At 39.8% G+C, this 26,622-nt stretch overlaps 1 protein-coding gene across 1 annotated transcript; it reads left to right on the forward strand.

Moving 5' to 3' along the window:
- Positions 1–5,797: 5,797 nt before the first annotated feature.
- Positions 5,798–24,382, forward strand: RBP3 (retinol binding protein 3). Its single transcript, XM_052677654.1, has 4 exons — positions 5,798–9,042; positions 15,467–15,657; positions 18,138–18,280; positions 21,205–24,382. Exons 1-4 carry the CDS (start codon positions 5,965–5,967, stop codon positions 21,531–21,533), a joined length of 3,741 nt encoding a protein of 1,246 aa, XP_052533614.1. The 5' UTR covers positions 5,798–5,964; the 3' UTR covers positions 21,534–24,382.
- The last annotated feature ends 2,240 nt before the right edge of the window (positions 24,383–26,622 follow it).

Here is a 26,622-nt window from a genome sequence, read left to right on the forward strand (position 1 = left end):
GTTATAAAGGAACCTTAGGGTGATGTTATTCATTACTTGTACTACCAAGGTGCCTAAAAAGCCTACTCAGAAACAAGGTTCTCTTTGTATCAAATATAACGAGACCAGAACAGAAAAGACAGTCATAGACCATACCTATGCAATCCAGTAATGCCCAATGCAGACAGCAATGAAGCAGTACTGACCCAGACTTGTACATCTATAAAAGGCAGGGGAGGTTTGTCTAGAAATACTTACCAGAGTCCTGGAAGTATTAAAGTTTTCATTAGCACAGTCCTATGCTTGAGCTAATAAACCCTGCTTCTCAGTATTTAGGAGTCCAGTATCACTGCTACATTAAAATGCAACTGTATTAGGAGGCTCTATTAAAACCAAAGTTAGTTTATTTCCAAATCCTGTTAGGATAGCTTCTAGGTTCAAAAAAATCATTTCTCTCAGTGAGAAAGCTGCTCTTGCTGCCACCTTCAGATGAACCTCCTGCTACTGCAATTTAACAGTAACCAGGTGGTCCACAATGACCCTGCTAAGGGAATGGTGAGCAGCAGATGACCATCAGAGAATATAGGAGGAGTAGAAATATTTTTACACTGTCTCTTGTAGAAGCTTTTTAGTATGCAGTCAGAGTGGTGCAGACCTTGTACACAAACTGGCCAGAGACAGATAAAAGAAAATGCCTCTACTTTGAGTATGTGGGAAGTCCATAGCTAATAAAAGTCAGAATCTGAGGGCAAATTTTAAAGGATTATAAAATTTTATGAGCTATAAATGCTAGAACTAGGCCTGAGCTGTTTGGCTCAAAGCTATGATCAAAATAGTCATTTAGCTTGAATAATACTAAAAATGAAGTGTGATAGTAGTATTATATTTTGGAAGCAGATAACAAGAGTTCAGTGAACAGAACTGCATCATACAGCATACTTAATAAAAATATAAGTTTCTTCTATCCAATAAGATTTGTTATTCTCTAAAGCCAGAAGTATCCACACCACGCAAGGCAGGGCTATCATAATTTGTCTAATAACACATATGAAGAATTACAAAGGTAGCAGTAGAAGATAATTATCAGATCAGTGCAAGAGAACCCAAACATAACTGTAGCATAGAAGAATACCCTGTTCCATTTTTAAGTCATACACATTAGTTAAAGTGCTTATTTCACAGTCGCAGTATGAAACAGAGCTTGTTTCAGAGCACTAACAGCAAAGGGCAATAGCAAAAAAAAAAAAAAAAAAACAAAAAAAAAAACAACACAAGAGAAATACATATCAAACTAGAGAAATACAGTAAGTTATAGGATCTTACCATCCCTTAGCTTTTGTTAGGGAAAGCAAACTGTTTAAATCTTATGATTTTACATGTAGGAAAGTGTTATTTCCTGACTTCTCATCTCTGAGTAAGGCTATACTGGAGAAGAATATTGCAAATCTCAGGAAATGATTCCTTAAGTGCTAGACAGAAAATACATGTATTGAGTTTAATGGAGGATATAGAGCACACTTAACTATGAAAAACAGTTATCTGACATAAATATCCTGATAAAATTTCTTTGTGTTTTTGGCTACCTCTTTTCTGAGGATGGTCTTCATGACTGTTCATCTATGTCTGTTATATTCAGAATGAGGGGAAGTGAAAACTAATATCTCACATATTACACCTACAACATCCTATGGCATGCCTTTTGCAGAAAGTTACAGTGAAGTAGTTTGAATAATCTCTTTTCATTTCAAGTTACATTAATCTGTGTTCTAACAGAGGATTCACAGAAAGAACGCCCTTCTTAAAATAAAATAAAAAAAAAATTGAAGATTTACTGTGGTCTACGTTATAAAATAGAGTTACTTACACAAAATTAAGAAACTTTAACCTTCTCCAGTTCTAATGATTAATACTTCAACCTTATTTCCACCACTATCCTATGCTTCAAAATATTTTTATATATTACAGTTGTCCTTTATTTGCGTGTTCTGAAGACTTGAAAAAGAAAATACTGTGTGTATTTATTTCATAAACATGCGATGTCATTCTTTTTGTGGGATAGAAAGCTGTATGCTTAAAGCTACTGTACAAACAGACAGAAAAAGAGATCCATCCTGACATATTCTTAGGGATATGGATTACTGTACTTTTTTTCCCAATTCCTGTCACAATGGATCCATTTTGTAACCCTGTTCCCTGACTCCTGGGCATGCCCTCATCTGGCACGCAGCAGGAGTAAAAGGAAGAAGGAAATATAGAAGTAGAAAAGGGGACTCATGAAAAAACTCCAACCCCCTAGCCCAGCAGGCAAAATATCTAACCCCTTCATGTCTAGGCATTTTTACTTCATTGTTCTACATGTCACTTTTTTCTTTATCTTTCTACTTTTTTTTTTCCATCAATACAAAATCAGTGAATTGATATTTTCATTTTCAAATTAATTGAAAGATGGTGGAAATAAAGTTTAAAAAGTGCTTCAAAGTGTAGCGTATCAGATTTCAGACTGTGTATCCATGCAATTGCAGTTGCTAGTGGTCTAACTTCAAAAATCCCCTGCCTTAGTCAGTATGTAGAAAATGTGGTGCTTCAGAATGAAAGTATGAGTTTATGAAGTTTGAGATGTATTTAATCTACTGAAGTGATATACTGCAGTACATCAGATTATTCCTGTTTTAATAGCATTTAGAGACACTGTCTGAGTTAGGGAGGAAGGGATGGGTATGTAGTGGGCATTAATGTAGCAAAAGATATTCTTTGTCCTCAGGACTTTACAAGCTGACAAATAGAGGAGCCTTGGGTTAGAAAAGCAATAGTACTCAATTTGCCCGAAGTAATTTCAGTAGGGTAGTGGCAGAGCTAGAAACAGAAGCCCATTTTCTGAGGCCTTAGCCACTGCATTGTCCACACAAGGAATAAACACAGCTCTGGCAATAAATCCTTGAGCTCAAATGTCAACTTCTGTACAAAATGTGGTTTTGCTGGAGCATTTTTATTTGTGCTACTTTGTCCTAGAATGCTGGGTTATCCTTCACAGGAAGAAAGAAAGAAGAACAATTTAAGCTGGTGATAACGTCCTGGATTAAGCCTTGTGGTGTGCATCACACATTGTCACAGTATAGAGCAGCCAACTCTCTCACCCCCACCATTCCTCCAAGCTAAGATGTAACACATCTGAATCTCAGTTTCTCTACCAATCAGGCACACACCACACTGCCACAGCACGCTTGGAGGTTAATTACATATTTATGTGTTATCAGCAACAGTTTCAACCATATCCCAGTGCCCTTGTTTGACTAGGGAAGTGGCTGCATTTTTTTAAAAAATGAAGACTTAATTTTTATGGATAATAGCACTACTTGGTTGCTTAAGGTACTTATATCATCATGTTTCAGTTTTGCTAATGAGCAAAAAAGACTAAAGAGTCTAATGGACTCTTAGTATTATGTAAATGTTGCCCTTGTTGGATTTATTTTTCTTAACACCAATAAAACCACTGTATAACAAGACAATCTGTATAACATTTAAATGTCATACTTTCTTATTCTTCATTAAAAAAAAAAAAACAAAAAAACCACAACAACACAGAATATTGTTGGTTTAGATAAATACTGCAGGACCTGAAATTTGTAAGGAGGTTGAAAAGAGTGGAACAGGCTAAACTGCTTAAAGTGTTTCCAAGGGCTCCAGCCCTTACATTCACCACTGTACAGATTACCTATGATTAAGGTTGGCACATCCTGGAATCCCACTGTTGTGATGCTCTAAGCTTGCATTCAGTGTTTTTATGGTAGGATCTAAGATCTATATTTAAAAAAAAAAAAAACAAAAAAAGCACCAAAATGATGTCATGAATACTGAAATACTGATTTAGAATTTTTATCTAGAATACTAATTCTTTTCTGAACGCATCCAAACATTCAATGAGATCACTTGTTACAGACAACTTGTTGGAAAAAACTGAATGTTTCTCATAAAATAGAGGAAAGGTTTAAGGTAAGAACTTGAGTTAGATTTTTCTGTAAAATAGGCTTTATTTCTGATGGTAACCCAGAGGGATACTTGAGAGTATAAGCAGGAGTGTAAAGCGTCCTTTTTTGTAGTACAACGTTCTGGCTTCTGCACATATCCATTTAAGAACTTCCTAAACATGAAAGTGCAACTAGACTGAAGACAAATGAGTTTATCCTCCATTAATTTGTGCAAATTCTTAGCTCACATACTTTAGGTATCTTTAGGCTCACAAATCCTCTAGCAATAAGCTTTGAAAGTTTAATTATGCTTTGCATGAAAATTGCTTCTTCTTATATTCTTTAAACATGTTATCTGTTTCAGTAAGTTCCTCTAGTCCCTGTGCTCCCAAGGAGAGAGAATTAAAAAAAAAAAAAGTTTTTGTTTAACTTTTCTGCCTGATTCGTGTTCAGAATTTCTGCTTGATTCCCCTTTGTTTGGTTTATTCAGAAGAAATATATAAACTTTCAAGAACAAAATAATAGATTCAAAACAATTTTTCTCTGAAAGTTCATGTAGTGTTTGAGATTTCCTGAAAAATCATGATATGGGGAGGAGAAGTGTCCCATGAATAAGTTTAATTTTCCATCGCTTGTATATTTCCATACACACAGGTATAAATCAAGCATGGTATTATACAGCATCTGCGTGAATAGACTAGTATCAACATATACAGCCTAGGTATACGGACATGTTAAAGGAAGAAGCTCCATAGAATTCTATCATTACTATTACTGAATGGTCCAGAAAGTTCTACACTAAACTTCACATGAGTGGTTGATCTGTGTTACAGGCAGACCTTTTTCATGACACCAACAGAATGTTCCCAGCTGGGATAGATCAGTTTTAGGCTCTCATCTCTGGTTAATTTTGTATGTGGCAACAAGTAACGTTTTGAAAGTAGAGTAAAAGCATGCTTCACCCACGTTTTCCTAGTCAATACTTACAGCTACCTCCTGCAAGCAGATTGACTGAAGTAGTAACTTACTTCAGATTTAAAATCCAGGAATCTGCTCTTGTATGTTTTTGGCATGTCATACTGCAGCTCTGGGTGCTGACAATTTACATGGGTACAGCCTGAAGCTGTATACTGCATATTCTGATCCTCTTTCAAACACTTAATACAATAGGGTCCCAAGTACATTATGAACAGAGGAAAACAACCCCCCACGTTCTATTTTAGTATGTTGAGCCTAAAGTCCATTGGCTGGGAGCTGTCATCAGACATGACCATATGTTACCCAATGGTATTAGAAGTAAATCCTAATTGAGTGCAAATTATGAAGATTAAAGTCACCTCACATTTAGCTGCATTACACTGAAGCGAATGTAGTTCAAAGCCTTATTTAAAATGCTGGCAATTCTCAGCATAAAAATTAACAGGCTGTCATTACCTTGGATTTTATGAGCTGTTTCAAATGTCTGGAGTTCCTTGTTTGGACCTCTAGTCAGAAGGAAAGAGCAGTCCTTAGCAGCACAGACTGGAAAACACCAAAGACAATGTATCATCAACAACTTCTGAAAAAAGGCATTAAATATTGATACAACTAAGTTACATGAAAAATCTACTGGTTATAAGCTTTTCATAAATAATGGTGAAAGACTGTATGATGGCTGCTTTAATTTGGTTAAGATTAAAGATTCGGATTCAAGCAATCCACTGATAGAATAAGTCAGGCCTTGTTTATAACAGGCAATGTACTGCTTTTGAAAACAATTAACTGCCAGAAGGATATTCCTTGAAGTTTGTTACTGTTTCGTAAGATGTCTGTAAAGCAGCAAGAAGCTGAACTTCATCTAATCGTGCACTTTGGATGATGCACTCCATTTTAATGAGATTAAAGGTTTAATGCAGATAAAAGATTTTTATCTCTTCGGTGCACCCGTACTCTATGCAGAGACTTCAGTGTGATTCACAAACAGAGGAACAGCGGAGAGCTATCATCATTCTGACAGATAAGAGCTTTTGACTTCTTTCTTATGAACATCTCCTTTTTTATTCCATACAAAATGATTGGAACAAATTTATTCCTGTTCTCTGTTCTGATCGTGTGCAGTATATCTGCAGAGGAAATCTTTCAGCCAACCCTTGTGCTGGACATGGCTAAAGTCCTACTGGATAACTACTGCTATCCTGAAAACCTAGTGGGAATGCAAGAAGCCATTGAGCAAGCCATCAAGAGTGGGGAGATCCTGGACATTTCTGATCCAAAAATGCTGGCCAATGTCTTGACAGCTGGAGTACAGGGTGCTCTGAATGATCCAAGACTAGAAATTTCCTATGAGCCATCACCTCATGCAGCTCCTAAACAAGAAGCTGAAACTTACCTCACTCGGGAGCAACTCCTGAGTCTTATTGAACATGTTGTCATATATGACAAGCTGGAAGGAAATGTTGGCTACCTGAGGATTGATTATGTCATAGGACAGGAAGTTGTGGAGAAAGTTGGAGCTTTTCTGGTAGACAAGGTATGGAAAACACTGATAAATACTTCTGCCTTGGTGATAGATCTTCGTTACAGCACTGGAGGTCAGATTTCTGGAATTCCCTTCATTATCTCATACTTGCATGAAGCAGACAAGATGCTACATATTGAAACTGTGTACAATCGGCCTTCCAACACCACTACTGAGGTATGGACATTGCCAAAAGTGTTGGGAGAGAGATACAGCAAAGACAAGGACGTCATTGTTTTGATCAGTCATCACACCACAGGAGTGGCTGAAGACGTGGCTTACATCCTGAAGCACATGAGCAGAGCTATCACTGTTGGGGAGAAGACAGCTGGGGGCTCGCTGGACATCCAGAAGCTACGTATTGGCCCTTCTAATTTCTACATGATGGTTCCTGTGTCACGATCTATCAGCCCCTTGAGTGGGGGTGGACAGAGCTGGGAGGTGAGTGGAGTGATGCCATGTGTGGCTTCTGAGGCAGAGAAAGCCTTGCAGAAATCCTTGGACATCCTGGCAGTGCGCAGAGCTGTGCCTGGCACTCTAAGTCGCCTTGCAGATATTTTAAAGGACTATTACAGCTTAGTGGAGCGAGTGCCAGTGCTGCTGCGGCACCTTGCTACCTCCGACTTCTCTACTGTGCAGTCAGCAGAGGACCTTGCCACCAAGCTCAACACTGAGATGCAGACCTTATCTGAAGACCCTCGTCTGTTGGTCCGAGCCATGATGCCTGGTGAAACTACTGCCCTTCCTGATGAGATGCCAATTGCAATGGCAGCCAATTTGCCTGATAATGAGCAATTGCTGCATGCCTTGGTGGATACTGTTTTCAAAGTGTCAGTGTTGCCAGGCAATGTGGGCTACATGCGCTTTGATGAGTTTGCTGATGCCTCTGTTCTTGATAAATTGGGACCTTACATTGTAAAAAAAGTCTGGGAGCCTCTCCAAAATACAGAGAGCATGATCATGGACCTACGTTACAACCCTGGTGGCCCCTCCTCCTCTGCTGTGCCTGTGTTGATCTCTTACTTCCAAGATCCTACTGCTAGCCCTGTCCATCTCTTCACAACCTATGACAGGCGCACCAACCATACACAAGAGCATAAAAGCCAGGCAGAACTGCTGGCCCAAACCTATGGAGCTCAGCGTGGCATCTACGTGCTCACCAGCCGCCACACTGCTACAGCTGCTGAGGAGTTTGCTTACCTCATGCAATCACTAGGCCGTGCCACGCTGATCGGTGAGATCACAGCAGGTAGCCTCTCACATACCCGTACCTTCCCTCTGCTGCAGCCTGAACAAGGAATAACTTGTGGCCTAACCATCACAGTCCCAGTTATCACCTTCATTGACAACCATGGGGAAAGCTGGATGGGTGGTGGTGTTGTGCCTGATGCAATAGTGTTGGCTGAGGATGCACTGGAGAAGGCAGAAGAGGTGCTAGCTTTTCACAGAAAAATGGGGATGATTTTGGAGAGTACTGGGCAACTTCTAGAGGCTCACTATGCCATCCCAGAAGTGGCTGAAAAGGCAAGTGTTATGCTCAGCACCAAACGAATTCAAGGAGGTTATCGATCAGCTGTAGACTTTGAGACATTGGCTTCCCAGCTTACTAGTGACTTGCAGGAGGCATCAGGGGATCATCGGCTTCATGTTTTCCACAGCCACGTGGAACCAACGCTAGAAGAACAGCTTCCCAACATGATTCCCAGCCCTGAGGAACTCAGCTATATCATTGATGCACTCTTCAAAATTGAGGTATTGCCAGGCAACCTGGGATACCTTCGCTTTGATATGATGGCTGAGGCAGAAACTGTAAAAGCAATTGGGCCTCAGCTGGTGCAGATGGTCTGGAACAAGCTGGTTGACACAGATGCCATGATTATTGACATGAGATACAATACAGGTGGCTACTCCACTGCTATACCAATACTTTGTTCCTATTTTTTTGAGCCTGAACCTCGTCAACACCTCTACACTGTCTTTGATCGTAGTACCTCCCGCAGCACAGAGGTGTGGACTCTCCCCAAAGTTACTGGCAAGAGATATGGCTCCCTCAAGGACATCTACATCCTAACAAGCCATATGAGTGGCTCAGCAGCTGAAGCTTTCACTCGCTCTATGAAGGACCTACACCGTGCCACAGTTATTGGTGAGCCCACAGTAGGTGGTTCCCTCTCAGTGGGTATTTACCGAGTTGGCAACAGCTCCTTATATGCCTCCATCCCTAGCCAAGTGGTGCTCAGTCCAGTCACTGGCAAAGTGTGGAGTGTGTCTGGAGCAGAGCCACATATCACCATCCAAGCCAGTGAAGCCTTGGCTGTAGCTCAGCACATTGCCAACCTGCGTGCACAGGTGCCACAGATAGTGAAAACCATAGGTAAGCTTGTGGCAGAAAATTATGCTTTTGTAGACGTTGGGACTGATATAGCATCCAACCTCACCAGAAGTATCAACAAAGAAAATAACAAAAGGATTAATTCAGAAAAGGAGCTGGCCAGGAAGTTAACAGCAATCTTGCAAGCTCTTTCTGATGATGAACACCTGAAAATGCTCTACATTCCTGAACATGCCAAAGACAGCATTCCAGGGATTGTGCCAAAAGAGGTACAGTTGTTTTTGTACTCTGCTATATTTATGCTAGCTAGAAGTCAGTGCCTGAGTGGGCACTGTACTCTGTCTTACACTAAGACGAGCCAGAGTAGTAGCTTGTGGTAGTAGATGATAGTTCTGGTTGCGTGTATTCTGGAGACACCTGCCTCCAGGCTGCTCCATCAGTAGCTGTCTACCACATGTAAAGATTCTAATGCAGGGTTTCTATATTGGAGAGAAAATACCTCATCATTTCCTATCACAGAAAATTATTATTGTTTTTCAAGCTGTAAAAAATTAACACAGAAAACTGCTGATAAAAAATGAGTTTGCAGCCTAAGAAAATCTTAGTTGGTCCAGAGTAAGGGTATATACTTGCAAAACGTGCGATCCCATTTTGCAGTGGATTTTTTATATATAAAATTGCCATATCTGTCGTCTTTTAACTCTGTTATACCTGAATAATAAACCACTCCTTTTGTATCGGTGGTGAAAAGTTGTTCTGATTGCATCTTATGCTCAGCATCAGATAGTCTGCCAGTGAGCTAGAAATACTTTGGAAGAAGTATCTGGGTAGAAGTTAGGTGACTCTTGGAAGAAATTTATTTTTAATAATCTCTTTTTGTTCTTGCTGGGTGGTTTGCATAACAGTCTGTGCTTTGTTCTGAGCCTGCCTATTTATACACTGGTCTGCCTTGGCAATCTTTCTTGTTCATTGTTGTGCTGAAGGGAGCTCCCAGGAGCACTTGTTACAATTCCATGTTCAAATTAAAAAGAGGGTTAGGATAACCTGATCCCTTTCTTGGATGGAGTTATCATCTTTCTGGCTACTGCTCCAGCATGACTATCAGAGACATCATTTCCACAGGGACTCATAAAATTATGTTTTGAAGAGATTGCATTTGCTTTTGCAGTGAACCAGAGTATTCCAAATGTCAGGTAACTATTGAATGTTTCCTGGGGAAGGAAATCTGTGGGTTCCTACCCTCTGAAGTTTTGGGCATGCATGAATTAAGGTGAGTGTGATCTTTGTGGTATTATCTCCAAAACAAAGGTCAGGGATAAAATCCAAGCATTTTTGCAGGGAAGGCATTTTTATCAAGTTTGTTAACCAAGAATTTTTACCTCCAAGCAAAATTATAAAAACAAATAAGCAACCACAAATAGAAAAAATGCTTAAATGGCATTCGTTTATTAGTTAAATGGAAATCGTTAATTAAAGGATTGTGTTTTCTATTCCATCATTACTCTCCCTCTCCTACGCTTATTCGGTGTAGAATATTTCTCTCTAAAGGGATTTTTGACAGTGCCTCCTGCTAAATTATTAGCAGACTAATAGCAGTTACGCATTTCCATCCTGCAACTTAGTCACCCTATTATCTGTAGTCTCCTAGTGGATATTGTCATCTATTTTTATTAAAAATTATTTTATTCATGCCTTGAATGTTGAGAACAGAATGTAGAAAAATCTTGTTTTTCACATGATGTGAAATTCTAATCTTGATAGAGCTAATGAGGAAATGCTATTATGCTAATTAATACCCATATTTTTGTCAACTCTGTCAAGCAAAATGGTTAGAAAAGGTCGGGGGGGGTCTCATCAACATGAAGGAAATCATAGCAGTGTGCATGAAAATCTGGACGAAAGTGAGATTTCTTCAAGGGGAATAAGATATACAGAAGCAGGGTCTCTTATGATGCTAGGATAGCAGCCAAAGGAGGAGGTATTCCCAGTTTACTGAACTTCATGAGTTTTTTGGGATGATGAGAGATCAGAAAGTACCACTGAGATGTTTTTTGGCAAAAGAAAGTGGGCGAACTAAAATTTGAAGTAAGGGTTGTTCCTTTTGGACAGCAGAGGTACCTTCATTTCCTCACCCCCTTTTTTTTTTCCGCGCTGTCCCTGTCTCTTCTTGACTCCTCTTGGAGGATAATTGATTCTGCCTTGCTTTTGCAGAGCCGAGACAGGTGCTTTCTGTAGATCATTTCAGAAATCCCCCATTCCAATATCCCAGAAAGTAAATGACTTGAGGTTACTGTGATGTTTACATAATAGCATTAAATGCAATTATAAATCCATCTTTTTTAGGACAGTTTTAAACAGGAGCAAAAAGTGGCTCTTTAATTTGCATTATGCTCATTCCTTAAAAATCAAAGAGCTGCTTTTTTCCTTGTGCTACCAACCTTCCAGCCACCCTTTCCCATAACAGTGGGATTTGTTGATAATGACCTTGACAGTGAAGCAGATACAACATAATTAAATTAAAGTGATGATGAATAACTGCAGAAGGGATGGAATGGGACACGGGAGACAGACGAGCGAAATGCATGTAGACCTTTGTATCTGCTACACTAGAAGACTTGCTGAAGCATAATACTGGGTAGCGAATACATCTCCTCCATGACAGCAGCAAGGTCAATGCTAGCTGGAGATCTCTGCTGCATAAATGCCACTTTCCCAAGTCAGACTTTCCAGAGGTCAAATGTTGCATATGTGGTTTGTGAAAAGAGGTTTTTGCTTGTAAAGCAGAGTTCTTTGAGAGGATGAATACTCCTTTGGTAGCTATTCTGGCCTCATAAGAGACCTGTGCTTCTCAAACACATTGTCATTAACGTTAAAGTAGATTTGCATTTAATACATAATACATAAAATTTACATTATTTTTATGGATTTTTCAATGGGTGCTAGATGACAACTCAAAACTCAGCTGAGAATCATATTTTCCAATGTAATCTTCAAGGGTATTCCAGGCTAGAAAATAACAATACTTTATGGATTTTATAACATTTTGCTGCCTGGTTTGCAATGAAAACTACATGTTGTCACAGCAGGCTGGTGCGCTGCTGTGCTGAGCAGCCCATTGAAGGGTGAAAGTACAGCTGCTTACTGCACTCTCCCACTGTGGACTGACACCCTTAAATAACCTCTTTTAATCCTTCTCAGAGAGCTGTCCAAGTGCATTTCAGCTTTTGCTTATGGTAACCTCTCCGTTCTGGCATAATAAAGGACAGAATAAGGATTCAAAAACATAGATCCAGAATAATTGGAGACATTATCTGTGAAAAGTTGGATGGAATTAAATAAGAGCATATGCAAGAATTTTCTAATTTCTAGAGTGAGAGTAATTGACTGCATTACTCTGAGAGGAGAATGGGTTGTTTGGAAGGAGCTCTGTACAAAAGTGTATGGGTCCTACAGAGTTCACAGTCTGAACACAATTTCACAAAGGGAAGTTGTTGCAGTAAAAAAATAATCATCATGAAAATGGTATAGAGAAGCACATCTAATTGGCAAAACATGCAAAGCCTTCAACTCCATCTTAACTCTGAAGCCTCAGTTGGAGTGCACAGTATCCAGTCTTGTGCAATACTATTCTGAAAAGTTGTGGCTCAAGAGAGAAGAGCCCAGGAAATATGAATAGAAGTGAACAGTAGGCAACAATTGTCTTGGAAAAGTTTAAAGGATTTGAGGTGTTTATTCAAGAGACAAGAAGACAGATGATACACAAAACCAGTTTTCAGATAGATAAGAGGTGATTTTTAAATACAAAGGGAGTAAATCTCTTTCCTTGTCTGTGTTGAACAGGCCAAGATGTAATGCACTTAAACTGCAGAAAGCAGTAAATTTAGAGTGTTTACACAAGATAATAGGAACATCTTGTAAAGTTAGTGACATACTAGGACTGCCTGAGGAGGAAATGTATCTCTTTCACTGGAAGTTTTTGGGAGCAAGTGAGAAGCAGCTTTCAGGGAGATTGCTGATCCTGCTCAGTTCTTGAGCTGAGGAACCTACTAGGCTGGATGATTTCCTTTCAGATTGTAAGGGTGCACAAAAGTATCCAATGTTATTCTGAAAAGGAAAGAAGAAACATCCCCACACTGCCGCAAGATATTGTGGTTCTAATACCAGCCTTTGGATATGCAACAGCACAAGATTAGCTGATGATATTTTAATCTGGAAGTTGACAGCACTAGCAGCCTTAATACAGATAATAGTTAAACTACAATGGTCAGCATGAAATCAACTATGAAAATGCAGTTTCTGTTTAAATAAATAAAACAGCATAGGGGAGAGGTGAAAGGGGAGAAAGGAGGCAAGAGGTGCAACTGTTAAAGCAATTTGCCTATGGTTGGTGTATGAGCCAGTGATGAAAATCCATGCGTGTTTCCCAGGGCAGCAATCGAGGTCTTATTTTGTGTCACGCTACAGGTTCTACTTAGGCCACGTATATGTAGAAGGTGATTGCAGAATAGAACTGGACAGACACCCTATATAGTTAACAAAAAAATTCTTCTTAGATTAAGTGATGTTAGCTTGGAGGTCCTTTACTCTAGCCAGATTGCTCATACTGTTCTTAAGGCACCTGAGGTTTTATATTTAACCATCAAGTCATTTGTATGTAAACACTGCCTAACTGAGCAGCAAGATCTTAGTCTCAGCTGCATCCTGTCCCGGCTTGTCCTTGACCTTCAAACATAGTCCTGCCTTCCAAAGGAAGTTATACTGTTAGTCTCTGAAATTAGGCTCACCTCCTGAGATACCAGCAGCATGAAACCTATGTTTCAGTGTCATGAATCTGTGGTTGTCAAAGACAGTAATTTCATAATGTCAATCCCAGCCTTCTCCTCCCTTTAAAAATTAGGAGGGTTTTTCCTTCTTTTTGTTTTAAGAAAGTGCATTCCAAGTGCTTTTTGTCTGACTTCCTTTTAGAGCGTTTGGAATAGACATATATTGATGCATTTTTCTACAGCCATAAATAACATGTAGAAAAAAAAATATTACCAGGTATAGACAGACGGAGTATTCTTGATCAGCATGCTTCTGGCTGAGTATCTTACAATTATTTTATAGGAGAAGTAAGAAATGTGAGTATTCAATTGATATCATTGGTAAGTGGCTGAGAGTACCACATCAGTTTTATTTGCATGTTACCAATGAGTGATGATTTTTTTCTCCGGAGGGGACTGGTACCTCTGAACTAGAAATAAGCTCTGTCAGAACAATGCAGGGCATGCTGGACATATTCTTCAAAACTGTGATTTGTTAATCAAAGTACAGTGAACAGATCAAGTAGCATCGCTGTCACTGGGAATTGGATTGGAAATGACAAACTCAGCAGCTCAGACTTATATGTTTACAGTCAAGAACAGTGGTTATTTTTACAAGGTACAATGAGAAAGAAAGTACAGAAGAGGGCTCAATTGAGTTTGCTCTCAGCATTAGATCAACACTATTGGCCAGCGAAACTTTTGAATTTATGGTTGAAATTTTGGCATATATAATGAATGCTGAAGAAGCTCAGGGCAGGCAGAAGTGTGATACATAAGGTAATACTCCACAAGGTAAAGGGAGTATTACCTTATGTATCACATAAGGTAATGTGATGCTTAAACTGTGTCAAGCACACATGTCTCCCAAGTTCTGGATCGTGTTGCAGGTTGGGAGAGCACCTCTCATGTGGCATTGCTGATTCTTTGTTCTTTTCACTATAAAGCTATGGATTGCCTGGGGCTGAGCCATAGCAGAAAAAGAAACTGATTAAAAAGCGAGTATACAACCATTTTCACAAAGACCCTGAGGAGAAAAACCCACATTGCAGAAGGTCACAGAAGTAATATATATACCAAAGCCTTATCTCCATAAGCTGGAGAATCTTTAGTTTTCAGAAATATGCATGCAAAACATAAGTTTGGCAATAGCAACAGACTTTGTCTCCAAATAATATAGGGTTACTAGAACAACTTTATTAGTTGGCTATGCTTTGCTATGAAAAAAATGTCTGCTGTTTAATAACATCCAGATAAACAAAAACGAAATTAATCACAGCTTAACATGAAATTCCATGCACAAGGCTACCATACGAAAAGACTTAACACATGTCTACCTCATTATCATGCCAGCACATGCCCAACACATGAAGTCCCTCACCGTTACAGCGGCTGGCTTGTTATCAGTGCCTGGGAATGGTTTCACCTGTAGCCAGCAGCTGTTTGTCAGCTAAGCCCAACCTTGAGACTAAAAAGGCCCCAAATGTCCTCATTAGAAAGAATTGCTGGAGGAAACAGAAGGACTTGGGTGGCAGGTCTGTGATGCTGACTTATGCTGTGGGCCTGGGGCGGTTTTTGTGGCCTTCTTAGTCTCTTTGGCCCAAGGAAATTCCTGTATTTTTGAAAAATGAACTGAGACTTGACAAATGGGGGCCTGATTCAGTTTCTTGACATGCTATTGAGGGATCCTATACTGGGCAAAACAAGCAATGCCAAACTAAGTTAAATATGCAGAAGTTTTAATATTGTTACACTATCATTCTTCAAATTTGGTCAGTTTCTTAGGTATGTTCCACCTGGACTAATCCTGGCTCACAAAATTCCTTTTAAATCTTGTGCCAAGCTATCAGTGCCAGCAAATGATTTGTTTTGCTTTTCCAAACTCTTTCAGATCCCTTCCCCAGAAGTTTTTGAAGATCTGATTAAATTTTCATTCCACACAAACGTATTGGAAAACAATATCGGCTATCTGAGATTTGACATGTTTGGAGACTGTGAACTTCTAACCCAGGTGTCTGATCTACTGGTAGAGCATGTTTGGAAGAAAATTGTTCACACAGATGCATTAATCATAGACATGAGGTAAACCTTTGAATGGCAAATAACCAAACCTCTTTTGAAACAACATTTTATTTGTAACAGAGAATTAGCTTTACATGCCTTACTGTCCTTTTTACAGAGTAATATTACTGGAATTAAATGAGAAAAGGAAATCAGCCAAAGAAAACAATAACAGTCTGGAAGTATATCTCAAGAGAAACTGTACTATCACTTGAGATGTTTAAAACTAAATAGGCAAATCTATGGGATACGCTGCAGGACACAATCCTGGACTTCACATCTGTTTTCTTTCTCTGATTTCTTTCTAATCTAACTCTGCATGTGTCTTGTAATAATTATATATGTATGGCCTAATTAAATATTTCACTGCAGGCAGTGGTCAAGTCAAATGGTCAAACAAACAGATCACGTATAAGCCTGTTGCAGCATCTAGACTGCCATATCTGCCAAATTATACTGGGTAGCCAGCCTTGTACAGAATGACTCTTATGCACAGAGCACAAGGGTGGCCTAAGGGCACTCTCTTGCCTGAAAAATACTCTGGCACTCCTAGACCCTGCTGTGCAGCAGTCCTGTGCCTTCTCTTTTGGGACTGTGTTGGACACTCCAGTGTGTCAACAGTGCTCAAAGTTTAATAAGCCAGAAGATGGCATCCATTTGTTGTCAGCTATCAGTGCAGATGAATACCAGAAGGGTACATTTCCCATAAAATATTTCTATAGTTTATTCCCTTGCCTTGTTTTCAAAAGTTTATAAGCCCAAAATGTTATAACAACAATTAAAAAGAGCCAATTTTGAATACTGGAGCAATTTCTGTTTATTGCTATAATGAGTCTTTCAAAAGTTGTCAATTTTCTTAGTTTTCTTCTGGGATTTGCAGCACATGCAGGAAAAGATGAGCACAGCTCCCACTGTGTGAGTACAAATGAGGCAGTATAACAGTCAATCAAAATCACCTGGCACTGAAATTCATTTAAGCAGAGATATCATTACCTTTGAATAGACTTGAGATAGGGCCAGGGCTTTCACTTTTCTTCCTCTGATTTTTCACAATTCATTACTCATGCCAGGGCCAACAAAGTAGCAAGGATGATGCCACATCCCAGGTAAGAAATGGTCTCGGGATAGTCTTTTTCTTCGCTTGCTTTGTTTTTTTTTTAATCTTCATCTTATTTCCACCCCTTTGAGAAAGCAGACCTGGGAGCACTGAGAAGGCTCAGTCTCTGAAATCATATAAAAAGAACCTCAAGCATTTTACATTTTGAAACTCAAACTAAGTCAGCATGATTATTTTAGGGCAAAACTGATAATTCCGATTTTGCATAAGATCAACTGTAATACATAATGTCTCTCACCTTACAAGTTCACCTCCTTGGCTACTCACCAACTCCATATTTTTATTTATCACAGCACAGAGAACAAAGATACTGGTAAACTAGATATCTTTCCTAATGTCACACAAAAATTCTGTAGTGAAGGAAGATCTTGCCCGAAAGAGTTGAGTTAAAATTCTCACAGCTGCTCAGTTAGTATTACTAACTAAAGTTTCTGCAGTTTTTCTGCCCTGGAGAGTCCCAGAAAGAGCTCTCCAGCATTGCTCTATATCTATTGTCTTGTCAAAACGTTCATCATAAGCCATGTTTCTTTTTCTTGACAACAAGTTTGATAATTGGAGAAGCCTCTAAAGTGATGTTTGCAGAGGAGGGAGATGTCTGACATTTGCTTTTCCTTCAAAATCTTCTGTATCTCACCAGCTCAAGTCTGTAGGCATACACTGCAGGGCAGGCAGCTGCTCTGTCATCTTGCTGCCTGGCTTCTCTCTGGTGAATACTTCCATCTCTCTGCTGTTCAGCCAGCTGCACAAGGTTGGCAATGCATTGTATATGTGGCTAGATGGGAAAATGCACCTTAAACACCTCTTTCCTTTCTTGAAAGTGCAGGAGGTCATGTTGACTTCTTGGCTATATCTGATAGTCAAATTAATCCTCTTGGGGAGGGATGACTCTGCAGCAAGAAGACAACAAATATCAGTGCTCCTCCACCTTGGCCAGTCTGTTACCACCAATAGGCAGGACTTGGCTTTTTTGGCAATAACTCAGATCACTGCCTCCTAAATCTGTGCAGTGACAGCTGCTTCAGGTTAGGTATTTATTCACACTGCCTTTATCAGTGACACTGTGGATTAGTCAAAGCAGAAGAATAACAAACCTGATGTTTCTCTACAAATTAAAAGCCGTTGTGTACTTTCTAATATTTTTTTCTCCTAGAGAATCGAGAGAAAAACAGACTTCTCTGTGTTCTGTTTACATTTGTAGCCAACTGTAGGAAGTAACAATTCCAGCCTGTTAGATGGGACTTTGTTTCTGCTGGTGGAGGAGAATGAATGTAAACACATCAAAATGTAGCATTAAGTACTCCCAGTAATTATGTACTTGGAAGGGAGATTTAGCGTCTGCAACAAATTTTCACTTATTTTCTTCATATTCTAAATTTCTGAAAAGGTACAATATTGGAGGTTACACCAATTCCATACCAATCTTATGCTCCTATTTCTTCGATGAAGGACATCATGTTCTGCTGGACAAAGTTTATGACAGACCCAGTGACTCAGTAAAGGAAACATGGACCCAGTCACAGCTCAGAGGTGAGAATGACAATTTATTTTCAGAGTGGCTTCACATTTCTGGTGTTGTGTTTTAGAGGGAGCCATCAGATACTATAACTCATTAGAAGAAAGCACCTGCTACAACTAGCTCAAGCTGTAATAACAAAAATGTGCATCTCAGTCCTGTCTCTAATGCTATACTAAATAATTCCTAGCAGTGTAGTATGTTGGATGCAGAAGTTTATTAACTGGTCCCCAGAATTTTAGCTGAATACAGTAGATGGCAACTACGACTTACTGCTATGAAGCTGACAAAAATAAACCCCTTGCTGCTTAGATTTGTAGTATCATAGAATCATGGAATCATAGAATCACCAAGGTTGGAAAAGACCTAAAAGATCACCCAGTCCAACCGTTCACCTATTCCCAATAGCTCCTACTAAACCATGTCCCTCAACACAACATCCAGTCTTTCCTTGAACACCCCCAGGTTCGGTGACTCCACCACCTCCCTGGGCAGTCCGTTCCAGTGCCTGACCACCCTTTCTGAAAAGTAATACTTCCTCATGTCCAGCCTGAATCTCCCCTGCCGTAGCTTGAAGCCATTCCCCCTGGTCCTATCACTAATGACACGAGAGAAGAGGCCGACCCCCAGCTCACTACAGCCTCCCTTCAGGAAGTTATAGAGAGCAACGAGGTCTCCCCTGAGCCTCCTCTTCTCCAGGCTGAACAACCCCAGCTCCTTCAGCCTCTCCTCATATGGCCTGTGTTCCAGACCCCTCACCAGCTTTGTTGCCCTCCTTTGAACACGTTCCAGGGCACGTTTCTTGCAGTGAGGGGCCCAAAACTGGACACAGTACTCGAGGTGCGGCCTCACCAGTGCTGAATACAGGGGAACAATCACCTCTCTGCTCCTGCTTGCAACACTGTTTCTGATGCAAGCCAGGATGCCATTGGCCTTCTTGGCCACCTGGGCACACTGTCGGCTCATGTTCAGCCGAGCATCAATCAATACCCCCAGGTCCATTTCCTCTACGCAGTCCTCCAGCCACACCGCCCCAAGCCTGTAGCGTCGCCTGGGGTTGTTGTGGCCGAAGTGCAGGACCCGGCATTTGGCCTTGTTGAAACTCATCCCATTGGCTTCAGCCCAGCTCTCCAGCCTGTCCAGATCCCTCTGTAAGGCCTCGCTACCCCCAGGCAGATCCACACTTCCAGCCAATTTGGTGTCATCTGCGAATTTACTGAGGGTGCACTCGATGCCCTCATCGAGGTCACCAATAAAGATATTGAAGAGGACAGGCCCCAGCACTGACCCCTGGGGAACACCACTCACAACCGGTCGCCAGCTGGATTTGACTCCATTTACCACCACTCTCTGTGCCTGGCCCTCCAACCAGCTCCTTACCCAGCCAAGAGTGTATCCATCCAAGCCTCTGGCTGCCAGCTTCTGCAGGAGAATGCTGTGGGAGACAGTGTCAAAGGCTTTGCTGAAGTCTAGGTAGACCACATAGTAGTATCTCTTCCAATACTCACTTAAGTTTTACCTATAGCACTTCAGTTTCTACCTGTGTGATCTTCAAATACTATTTCAGTAGATGAGAATACAAGCAGTAGTCCAGTTTGTCTAGAGATGGCAAGAGCAAACGAGGCATTAAATTTTGCACATCTGAGTGCATTTGGACCACTTAGTGATGTGTCACACCCTACCCCATCATCCCCAGAAGTTGATGGGATGCTGCAACATGCAGGGAGAGAGATCTTCAGTGCTCATGAAGTGTAGTTAGAGAACTGGACAGCCTTAAATACTGGCTTTAATTCTTTTCCCCTTTAAAACTGAGAGACTTCTGAAAGAGGTGTTACACGGTATCTGCAGTTACTGGCCTTGAGTATACTGAAATAGTTAAATTTTGTGGCAGGCTGCAGGGTCCATCTATTCTCTCAGACAGTTAGAGGTGGGCTGTGCTAAGGGGGTATGATTATTATGGACACATTCCAGTTCCCATCAAAGAGAACAGGCAGACTCATATTAACTTCAAAGGAGCTGGATCTGGTCCTGTATTATATATATCTACTGTGAAAAGGGTCTTCTAATGGATATTAAGTCTACAGTGAAATGAGAAGACCAAAGATGGTGTGAAAATTAATTACCATGCTATTGGCCCCTCTCTTACAGCTTAATATGAGAATTAGATTTACTTAACTTAAGGAATGATATTTTTAAAGCAGTTTTAAGTAACTTTCAAGTTATCAAGTCCCACTTATGACACATTGGTCATAGTTTCAATGATCTAAGCTTTCAAAAAGTACTCAGTGTACTCAGATATATTGAAAATACGATTAAAGAGAACTACTCCGTCAGATGGTTTATGTAAGGGAATGAAACAACTTGGCTGACTGAAAAAAATTAAGGGGGTATTTGTTGAAGGGCCTGGGACAAAGGCTGTGCAACAGCTTCCATTTATAGACTATAAAAAGCCTGTGGGAAACCACTGAAATTATAGTTTCATAAAATGCTGCCTGCATGGTTTGGAGGCTAAGCACGATGACAGCCATGTTCCTAGAGCAGAGATGAGAATGTAATTGAAGATGCTGCTGGCTGAGTTTTGAGTACTCCTGCTGGGGAAGTGAAAAAGGTCGTTTTCCTCACCTGCATATCCCACTGCTCCACAAGCTCCAGTGGAAGTCCAAGCCAGCAGTAGTAACCATGAACTGGCCTCCCAGCTGTTGGAGCTCATATTAGAAACTGGTGGCACAGGACCACCATACAGAGTGACAGTATTTCTTACACTGTAGCAGCTGGAATAGGGAAAATAGTGATTTAATAATATTGCAGATACAAAGTAGGTTTTCAAAATCTTTGCTTATTAATAGCAAGAAGGGAGTTAAGTATACATTGGCTTAGTTGCAGAAATAAATCTCTGAAAATGGTCAAACTTTGTGATGCTTTTTGTTCTTTCTGGCAGGGGAGAGGTATGGCTCCCAGAAAGGACTGATTATCCTCACCAGTGCTGTGACAGCTGGGGCTGCTGAGGAGTTTGTCTTCATAATGAAGAGGCTGGGCAGAGCACTCATTATTGGGGAACAGACCAGTGGTGGGTCCCATTCCCCACAGACATACCAAGTAGATGATACCAACTTCTACATCATCATCCCCACTGCACGATCAGTCATCTCTGCAGAAAGCACTTCTTGGGAAGGGAAAGGGGTGACCCCTCACATGGAAACACCAGCGGTAACAGCCCTCATCAAAGCAAAAGAGGTGCTCAGTGCTCACCTGCACAGCTCAAGATAGTCCAACGGGGGCATGTGCTTCTTAAAAAAGTAGGTAGCTGTGGTTTTCAAAGGAGTCTGATGGACTTGCACTCTCATGAGCTGAACCAATAATGGGTTTTGGAGCCCAGAGCAAGACTTACTTCTAATTTCAGTAACTAATGCAAAATTGAGACCACAAATATCTAACAGGGTGTGTATGTGTGCATGTGAAAGGATGAGAAGGGTACAGGTGTTTCTCTATATGTTATCTATTTGTTTTCTGCCCAAGAACTCTGTTCCATTGGGAGAAATAATTTCTGCAACTAAAAATAATTCACAAACCTTGGGAATTGTGTTGTTATGGGCAACAGAAGTGAATCTGAGTTCCTAGAAGGAGAGGGAGGCTTCACAATGGAATTTCATTTCTTGAATGAATTTTTTGGTAATCTGTTTCCTCAGGGAAGAAAGCCATATCCAGATGCAAACCTTAGAAAGGAGTGGGAACTTGAGTTCAATTTCAATAGTGAGTTTTTCCTTTAACATAATTCTCAGTGACTCTGCTTTTAACATGCTGGTTTTTTACTCCCATTCTGAGGAACTCAGCTCTTTCTGGGCATGGTTAAGATAATTGGATATATCAGTGGGGTAGCTGGATTTCTTTCCTGTGGTCAAATGTAAACGTTCATTTTTGCATTGTCTGTTTTTTCCTAAGATTTTGCTCCAAATAACAGAGATTTACTTTGGTCCATTAGAAAATCCCAGCAGGTTGTATTGAAGGCACACGAGCCACCTTAAAGCATTTATGCAAGGGTAGAAAAGATACCTGCTCTTTCACCCAGTGATCAAATCAGCACTCAGGGAAAATAACTGTATGGACTTTAGGCTAAAAACAGATTATTGTGTGCTTTGCCCCAAAGACAAGAAGAAAACAAAGAAATATCCTTTGTGCCCTGCTAGCAAACCAGTTATTAAGTGATTGTGTATTTCAAAACAATTAACAGGGTATTGGAATGAACCTACTCAATGCCCTCCATTCTTACAATTCCTATCTAACCATCTCTCTTTGTAATGATTTAGAAATGTGTATAACTCTAATATAGATATCAAGATTCCTTATATCTGCAAAATACCAGCTTTAAGGCAATTAACTTAGAAAAATGGTGCCCCTAAATGTCACCAATTAGAAGCTGTAATTGTAATACATTGCTCTTTGCTTGATCATTTGTGAGTAGCTGCATTTTTCATAAATCACATTTAAACATCTATCTGCAGAGATCTCTTTTAGTAATCACTGAAATCATTTTAACAACAGACTTTCCATCTTTTTTGCTGCTTGTTCATCTTTCCAGTTACTGTTGGTGCGATCACTAACCTGGACTCTTCTGAGTTATTTTTGTACTCTGATTTTTATTCAGTAGCCAGTTGTTGGATTTCTCAGTGTTGTAGAGCCATTTAAATGGATTGGAACTCATAGAACATTTTGTGTGAATCAATATACATACATGAAGAATATTAAAGATAATAAGAAAAAGACTGGAGTAGTCAATGAATGAGTAAACACTGGTGTATTCCTTCTAATGTCTTTTAAGCTTCTTTAATAATCTAAATGATTTAGATACGCTTTTTTCCTCAGCACAATTTGTTGTGCTGTCAACAAACAGTAGTGGTTCTCAAATGCAACATTTATGAACTGTGGTCATCCATTTGGAGACCAAGTACTACACCAGATGGGCACAAATAGCAAATTATTTCTTTGCCAAAGTAATATGATAAGTACTTTTAAACGATAAAACTTTAATGATTGGAATGTAGTTAGGTAAACAAGAAAAGAAAATTCATTTGCTAGTGACTCCATTTGATATCAATAATGCTGTAATACTCCCTCAATAGAAAGCAATTGTATAGAAGATTACACTGCATTGAAAGGCTAGAACATCATCAAACTATGAATGAAATCGGTTATAGAAAATAGATGGTTTGTGGTTTGTGTTAGAAAGTTAGATTGAAGTTGTCTTATAAATGGACTGAGTTAATTCTGAAGTGCTCTTCCAGCTTTTCACACAACAGAAAACACACTGAAACCACCACTCTTCTCTCTTCTGGTTCCAGAGCTGAGATGGAACTTCACGAGTTTTGTAGCATCATTTCCTATCATCCATTCTAGAACAACTTTCTAATGGTTAATTCTGCCAATGTTCCTTTCAAAGGAGGCAAGAAATAAATGAGTATACCAGGCCTCCTAACTATATGATCCACCTCATTTTAGAGTTCACAAGACTCTGACCAAGAATTGACAGGCAAATTATTCATTTTTTGCACTACAGAATGGTATTGTTCTTGCTCTCTAGACAGTGTTTCTAAACCAGACACCACTGATCACACCACAAAAGATGCCCTAGCCCAGTTTTCAAACTCTAGACCATAGGGAATTCATGTCTGTATCTAAGAAATTAGTGAAAAATGTTATATTTTTCCTCAAAATATCTCTAGTTGTAGAAAACATACAGATCCCTGCTGTCAAATCATAGCATTACACTGTGAGACTGAAGGATTAGCTTAATGCATTCCTCAAGTCCCTGCATTTATTCAAGAACCCCCTGCTCTAATAGAATGCCTTTCCTTCAGCAGGATTTTCTTTCATCTGTACCAGTCTGAGTGTTCAGACTTCTAGTCATAAGAAAAAACTTTCCAACATGACCCAATTACAGGATACTTCTTTTTCTTTGTCTCATTATGTTTCCTTCTGCCTGTGCTGCCTTGGTTCACTCAGCTTTAATATAAAAATTTTCATATAAAGAAATAAAATCTCCAAAATTCTTGAATGAGCCCAATGCTTTATGTAACCCTTAATGTAACTTAAAGGAGACAATCAGTTAAATGTGAAATGCATAAAAGACATCCCCCCCCCAGCTGCATGAAGGGCTTTGCACAGAAGTGTAGTTTACACATAGGAAATCAAGTTCTGGTTCTGTTGACTGTGCTATTTTGCTCTGATGTTGGCACAGGTGTAGCTTGCAATAGAATGTGATACAGAATAACTGTGTGTAAACAGATCTTACCCTACAAAATGCTTTAGTCTTCAATGTAAAAAGCAATTTGCTTTCACTCAGTCCTTGAGCCAACCTAAAACAGACAAGACAGAATAGCAAACGCTTCCCTGCAGTGGGGTTTCTGGTATGCAAGAAGAAAATCCCTGCCTTTACATGCTAGTACCAAACTGTGCTGCTCCTGCAACTGGAGGGGAGGAGGTGAAGATGGTGTCAGAAGAAAAGCTGATTAAAAACCTATCCTCTTCAATTTTTAATCTCCAACCACCTTTGGCATGCTTCATAACTGTTTTTCTTGCTTTTCTATGTACCGAAGGCATTTATTTAGATTTGTCATCAGTGTATGATGTGGCTGAGCCTACAAAGATGCTGGGTAGGAGTTTTCTTTTTTTTATTTATTTTTTCAGCAAAGAAATTAGCTTTATGAGATACGGAAAGTCTCTCTGTAATCATGCTGTTTGCATAAGCTTCATGCCATAAGCAGAATGAAGAAGTTCAATTACTGCTGAGAGCTCTGACGATTCAGGTCTAACACACCACTGGATGAGGTTTGAAGACTTGACAGCTTTTTATCAGGGGCCAATTTTCCACACTTTCTCAAGATGACTTATATCAACCAAAGGTCAATGAAAACATCCAATCAGTGAGGTCTGGTACAGTTTCTTTCTGGCCTAGGTGCAGTGCACTGGAAAAAAAAAGGCCCTTGGAGTAGACAGTGCTTAAGCAGTGCACCAACGTAAGACCAGGAAGCATTATGCAGTTGATCTTGTCTTTTTCCAGAAGAACTCTGAAGTTTCTAACATACAACTGCTAATAAAACATAGTATCTTTCAGTAAGCAGAGAGAAGAACATTTGGTAGCAGTGGTACCAAACAACATTCAGTCTTATTTATACATGGCAAGACTGATCTGAAAGTCATTGATGTAAATCAGGAGTAGCAACATGGAATTATTCTAGATTTGCACTGGAATAAATGAGATCACAGTCTGGCCTAAACTGTTAATGGGAGCTATAACTCTAGCTGCATATGAATGCAGTTACACCATGGAGTCCTTTATTACACTTTATGGACACTGACTTTTCACAGCAAACTGGCTGGCACTCAGACAAAACAAGATGGAGTGAAATTTGGCCTGTGAAACCTTGCCATAAATATGTTCCTTATACAGAAAATGTTATTGGACACAAAATAGAGATCGAAAGATTGGGAGGAAAACACATCATCTCCTACACAGTGCAAGGTTGTTCCCTGTGCTACGTGTTTCAAAGCTTTTGTTCCCTTTGGTTTTCAGCAACTCAGGCAAAAGAGCTTCCTCCACTGACACGGAAAGCTGTATTACAGTCCAGCCAGATCTCCAATCTCAATTTATATCTTCTGAATTCAAAGACATAGTGTAAAGATTTAATCACTTTATCTTGGAAAATAAAGCTGGAGTGGTTGGCCTACAATATGTCAAATGTTTATGCTAATAGGGAACGGCCATGTATTAATATTGAACAGCAGTATACTGGGAAGAATACAGTTTCCTGACTTACAGAAAGAGGTAACAGTGTGGGTAATATGTTGATCCCAACTGACAGCCTAAGATCTTAGGGCTGTCTTTTGTCATTCAGATGTCTTTATGTGCTTTCTGATGCTTGCATTATCAACATCATCATGGGAACTCAATGAAAACTTTTGTCCAGTGTGCTGCAAACACTAGACTGTATCACTGGCATGATGGAGAGTAATAAGGAGCAGATTTCAATCTCCTATACAAATTCCAGGGGTACTCTTAGCTGTGAGATGAACAGTTAATGATCATTACTTGAAAGGGAATAATAGCACATGAGGCACATAGAGAGGTCACAAAACCAGGAGACCACCTTAAAAAAAAAAAAAAAAAAAAAAAAAAAACCATACAAAAGAGACAAATGCTCATTTGAAGAACATGTTGTCATAAACTATCAAAAGTAAGTCTCTAAATGAATTTAAGATGTAATGAAAGGCTAATTAGATGAGCTGCAGTAACAACAGGCAGGACTGCTGCTTTCTTCTCCCTCCCGTCCCCACCCCCCCAAGTAATACAAACTCATCTGCA

This window comes from Tympanuchus pallidicinctus, unplaced genomic scaffold (assembly GCF_026119805.1).
Source record: "Tympanuchus pallidicinctus isolate F22 unplaced genomic scaffold, pur_lepc_1.0 scaffold16, whole genome shotgun sequence".
Taxonomy (NCBI): domain Eukaryota; kingdom Metazoa; phylum Chordata; class Aves; order Galliformes; family Phasianidae; genus Tympanuchus; species Tympanuchus pallidicinctus.

Bases quoted from the DNA above. Each gene is read 5' to 3' on its own strand.
- RBP3 (XM_052677654.1), top strand. From the start codon at position 5,965: ATGAACATCTCCTTTTTTATTCCATACAAAATGATTGGAACAAATTTA. The intron at 9,043-15,466 runs GTACAGTTGTTT...AAACTCTTTCAG, and splicing joins CAGGGATTGTGCCAAAAGAG to ATCCCTTCCCCAGAAGTTTT. The intron at 18,281-21,204 runs GTGAGAATGACA...TCTTTCTGGCAG, and splicing joins GACCCAGTCACAGCTCAGAG to GGGAGAGGTATGGCTCCCAG.